At 34.7% G+C, this 5796-nt stretch overlaps 1 protein-coding gene across 1 annotated transcript in view; it reads right to left on the reverse strand.

Annotated features, from left to right (window-relative positions):
* Positions 1-3432, reverse strand: part of LOC308704392 (tumor necrosis factor receptor superfamily member 5) — a 34174-nt gene extending 30742 nt beyond the window's left edge. The window contains exons 1-4 of the mRNA XM_081388626.1: positions 3002-3432; positions 1640-1765; positions 1394-1549; positions 396-489 (exon numbers count right to left, since the gene is read on the reverse strand). Coding sequence (XP_081244752.1) covers positions 396-489; positions 1394-1549; positions 1640-1765; positions 3002-3026 — 401 coding nt within the window. The 5' untranslated portion in view covers positions 3027-3432. The remainder of the gene's footprint in view (positions 1-395; positions 490-1393; positions 1550-1639; positions 1766-3001) is intronic.
* Positions 3433-5796: the final 2364 nt, after the last annotated feature.

Consider the following 5796-nt stretch of genomic DNA (forward strand, 5'->3'; position numbering starts at 1 on the left):
GTCTTTAAGATCTAAAGTTGTATCTGTTAACATTAGTTAGTGCACCGTGAACAAGTTTATGTTGGTTAATGCATTACGTAGTGTTAACAAATGAGACCTTTTTGTAACGTGTTACTAAATAAGAGCAGAAGACAAGACATCTTTGGTTGTGGGGTATAATCATTAATGTGAGTCAGAAGCTTCTGATTCCAGCAATAGTTTCACAAGAGATCATTTCAATTTAAAAGTATTGTAGTCATATAGTCATACTGTCATGTGTGTGGGGGGATTTTCTGAATTTATGAGAAGTGTTGTGTAAATGTGTACATTTGAGTCTCACTATTAAATCATGTGAGGAAAAATTAGTTTGCTAATTAAAAAATGTTCATAAACTGCACCTTATAACTGACTCTCACCTTGTATGATTTTTGCAGCTGGAAATGTAGTCCTCCACATCACTGTAGGTTCCCTTTAGACACGGACTGCACACAGTGTCACTCTGGAACGTGTCTGCAACACAACTTCAGTTATTCGACATCCCTCCTGCCACATGTTCCAGTCCGAACACTCTATGTGGTTCAAACCATTGCAGATCTTCCGACAGGTATAGCCACAAAACACATGCTTTAATGCAAACTCAACTGATTCCTTTTTTGACCTGTATATGAGTCATTGTGGATATTGTGGCAAAGCATAGTATTCTTTTCACACAGTTCATGATTGGTTTAATTCAGGTTTAGTTTCCCTTCTCAGAGTCTTTGAACCAGCTTTCAGAGTCATCACACTGAAGAGGACATTAACTTAGGAAGACATATTGAAGGATATATAGATGGATTTAAGCAAGTGCATGGCTAACAAGCCACTAAATAAGGGTCACAGCTACTATAAGGATGATTTTAGGTACTTGATGAAATGGCCAATTGTATTCCTTATTGTAGCAACGGTCAGATTTTTAAAAGCGCACAGTGAGTGATTTCAAAAGTCACATTTGTGGCATGACTGCATAATTTATGTAATTAACGTGAGAGTTTAGTAATGTCAAACACAGATATATATTATATTTCACAATTGTAAAAATCCATTGGAAATTCCAGAGGGACCCCTGACAAATTTGCCTTTTGGATTGGTCTACAAATTGACATCATATATATATATGTGTGTGTGTGTGTGTTCATAATGTGTCTGTTCATGTGTGTGTCTTGTAACATATTATTTTACTTAATTGACAGATACAAAACATAGTGTCAACTCAATATAGAAAATATTTGTACACATATTTATAAGTTTTATTTTTCACAAAAAATTAGATGTCTTTACATTTTAATAATATAAAGAAATTTTGTTATATTCGGAGGTCTGTCGCATCAAAATTTTTGAAAAGCCCTGCATCACATAAGCAAAGGTAGATACTTACACTGACTGGTGACCCCTTTTCCCGGAGGACACTTGGAGACAATGTTGCAGTGATCACAGTGGGAACCGCTCCTCTGTGTACAGTAGTATCCCGGCTTACACGTGCACTCCGTGTTTTTGTCTGGCTCACACTCCTTTACCATCACCAAGTTACTGTCTGTCACACACATACAAAAAACATTACTCCCTGAAAAAGACATGTAGCATTATTTGTACGGAAAAAAAGAGTAAAGGAATGTGAAATTACTGCTGGTGCACTCCCTGCAGGCTCGACACTCCTTCATGTGATTTTCCTGATCAGTAAATGTATGACGTGGGCAGGTTACACACACTGGATTTGATGTGGCATTACATTTGGTATCCAAATATTTCCCTGAAAAAGAAAGAGCACTCAGTTTTTGCACAATACTCCACAATCACAAGAGAAGTCTATCATTTATAAACGACGTATTTAAAAGCCAATAATGCAGTAATTTGTTGCTTGCATATGACCTGAAAAAAATTCAACATATTAGTGACTCTAAAATGTATTTGGAAAATGTCTCTGTTTGTTTGCCCATATAATGTAAGTCAATGGGGTTCAAAACAATAATATTGGACCCCTTCGACTTTCGATGACTAAAACACAATGAAACATTCTTCAAAATATCTTCTGTTTTCTGTAGAAGGAAGAATGTCATACTTGGGACAAAACAGGGTAAAGTGATGACAGAATATTACTTTATCATTTTACATTGTATAGATTTCATTTTTAGTAGATAAAAGAAAAGAAAACTAAGCAGAATCTTTCTCACACACACACACACACACACACAAAAAATCACTTTTGCAATTATAACCAAATATTGAAGTCCAAATGAAGTCTGTTCTCCTCAAGTTCAGAGGTTATCACATTAATTATGAACATCATGCTCTATGTTTTGTAAAAAAACAAAAAACTTTTTGGCTTTGTTTTGAATTACATATAATTTTATAATTGAAAAAATAAGCTTATTATTGTGAAATTACTTGATTGCTTGTGCTATCTTTCTTTCAATTAAATGCTGTTTTGTTATATAATGTGGTGCATACATATTTTTATTCCATCTAATACATCATTATTTCAAATGAATACAGAATGCATAAATTCCGGGAACCATCAAAAGCTCTCTTGTTAGCAGGGCTACAGTACAGGATGTCCTGTAACACTGTAGTGGGCTGATTTCGCCTTAATGAAAACAATACGATGAGTAAAAATAATACCCCGTGCCTTACAGTCAATTGTATGGGAAGTTATGCCACTAAATTAGCATAGAACTCAAAATGAAATGAATATAAATGTACTTTAATAATCTTGTCGCTGTAAAACATCGCAGTAAAGAAAAGATCAGTCTTTTCCACATATTGTTTGGTGAACTTGCTTTCATAATGTTGCTTGAAGTTTAAAAAAACTACCAGCTATAGTGATACAATGATTAAAGCACACTGTTATAGATTTCAGTATTAAAAACAGCATTCCAAGTAGGCTACATTATATAGGCTATCAAAAACGATTTTAATAGAAATGGATAAAAACTCAAGCTCTTTTTAAATCAAAGTAATTTGTACAGTAAGGATATGAAAATCTCACCTTTCGGACATTTCACTTCTCCCATCTCGGCTACTTTCACTGTTGTCTCGGTTTGGTCCTTTCAGTGTGAATAGTTCTATGCAGTCTTATGAAGTCTGTCTGCTAAACAATGAAAACGTGAAGTGATTCTAAAAATACTGATTCTTCTTTTTGCGTTACCAAGGAATTGATGATTATTCGGTCATGCTGACTATTGCGTCAGTAATCTTCTCTTTTCTCTTCTGTCTGTCTGTCGCACGCACTTTTTGTGCGGTGTCTCCGTTCATCGTCTGCAGGCAGAGGAATTATTTTTTTCTCAATTTCCTTTGTGGCTCTTTTTCACGTCACCAACACTTAACCCCCTCTGTTACTCTTTTTTTTTTTTCTGCCCAGTTCACTGGAAAGCCCCACTAGCTCTGTCAACCCCTCTGCACTTGTGCTTGCATTATCTCGCCTTCCTTCCTGTTCACACAGCATTAAACCCCAAGACAGAGAATGTCAACACTGCAACACGATCTCCATTTAGTGTGTGATTTAAATAGCACCGAGTACAGCAGTCAGCATTAATAAGGACATCCAAACTAAAACATCATGAGTGCTTTAAATAATATCAGGCATGATTAAGCTGTCAAAAGTTTGAGATAAGTTTCTACTTAACTACTGGAGGGGGAAAAAATTGAAGGGACAAAGGGTGGAATTTTTTTAATTTGCAAAATAGATTTGAATGTATCTGTTGTTATCTGCTCTGAATCACACATTTGTGTGATCTAAATGTCAGAAAAAAATGAGGTCTGACATGAAAACCCACAGACACTTTTTGTGGAAGATACTGTGTGTGTGTGTGTGTTGTTACTCTTTTCCTCATTTGGTCAGAACTGTTAGCAGTGTAGTTTCATATCATTACTGTACTCTCTAATGTGAACTGTTGGCTTCATAAAGACACTTTATTTGAATGGTAACATGGTGTTACTGTATCTGAGGTATATCGCATAGATCAGGGGTTTTAAACTTTTTGATGCCATGGACCCCAAAATATAATCAACCCCTTTCGAAAACAATAGCTACATATTTTAATAGTCCAATTTATATGAAAAAAATATGAATGTGTAAAATAGCATCTAGACAATATTTTCATTCAAATAATGTCACGATGAAATCAAAATGGACAATTCTTGTTTTTTTGTTGTTGGAAATTTCAGTATTTATTATAAATGAATATAAAAAGAAATCTGAGAAGCTGTTTCACTTCTATATATCACAATAGGGAAGAAAAGACTATTGCAACTTCTGTTTCATGCCAACTTCAACATTGTATAATTTTTCTACCCACATTAGTGTACTGTTAGACACATAAAACTATGGCTGTCAAAAGAATAAAATAATTGTGATTTATCTCATGATTTTTAACCAACCTTTTGAAAGTAGATGAATACAATGAGAGATGAAAGGGTTCCGAAATGTTATTACTTTTTTCTAGAATTTTTTTATACAAACTTTTCCTCAGACTCAGACCCCCTAGCACATTATGTGCTCCCCTGGTTTTTTATTTTTTATAAAGAAGAAGCCAAACTCGAGGATCTCGACAACAACAACAACAACAGAATTGGGATTCATGGCTTGCACTAGACTTCTCCCTGTAATAGTGAACTATTTTACTTCCTTGGTTTTGTTAAATAAAGCTAGTTACACTTTCTGTTTTACTTCCTTTGATTGGTATCTTATAAAGCTTGCTTAGCTCATTCAAGTATGAAGCATTGTTCATGTAAGGTAATTGTTAAATATTCTGTTGCATTGAATAAATGTGTCAAGTGTAACCAATAAGCACATCTTCACAATTTTTAAAACTACACAACCTAAAAACAAAATTATTTAAATTGTTACTCCACTATATAACATTTCACATAGTACAGTAGTGCACCTCTTTTAAACGACATATCAGAATTCAATTTACATGTTTAATGACACCATTTGACCTGTTTTGTGTGGATGTTACGGTAAATGGTTGTTGGAAAAAATACAAACAATAGAGTGCAGATAACCTCTTCTTCCTCTGTGCCCCCGTCTCTGTCTTTCCCCCATATACCTGCCTTCCTCTCTCCCTCTCTTTCTCTCCATTTCCCCTTTATGGGTCACCCTCACTTTCCTCTCTTCCTCATTTCTGACACCAGAGGGCGCACTTACACTCAGGTCGAATAGCAAGCATGGATTTCAGCATTGCATTGAAGCCCATGCATTTCTGGATGTTTATACTGAAGACATTGACTTTTACATTGAAAATAGTTCATTCATTTTTGTGAATTTAATTAACACTAAAATGCACATTAAGGAAAATAAGTGTTTTTTTATTTTCTATTTTTAATTTTTTTCACAGACAATGAATGCAAAATAATAATTGGGTTAAAAAATAAATAAAAATCATTTGATTGTTCAATATACTGCTTGGCATTATTCTTTATTCAGTATATAAAAGGTAGTGAAGATTAGCAAATAGCTAATAAGGATGAATTTTAAAGGGACAAACCCTTCAGCCTGTTTACCTGGATTGATATACTGGTTCAAAAGTGTCCATATAGCCTGGGCTACTTTATGTGGGGGCCACTGTACATACAAATCTTATATATTTGAATAACTGAGCAACTTTTAAACTTTAAATCAATGAATAAACAATGTAAATGAGGCTTGTATCTGCCCCCAACAGTGTTCTTTCTGGAACAGCCACTACATCTCAGCTACAGTTCACCTCAGTTCAGGGTGAACGCCCACTGGCAGATGTTGAGAAACACTCGTACACTCAAGTATGTTGACTGTTTTTAGGG

This window comes from Scardinius erythrophthalmus (assembly GCF_964197995.2).
Source record: "Scardinius erythrophthalmus genome assembly, chromosome: 16".
NCBI lineage: Eukaryota > Metazoa > Chordata > Actinopteri > Cypriniformes > Leuciscidae > Scardinius > Scardinius erythrophthalmus.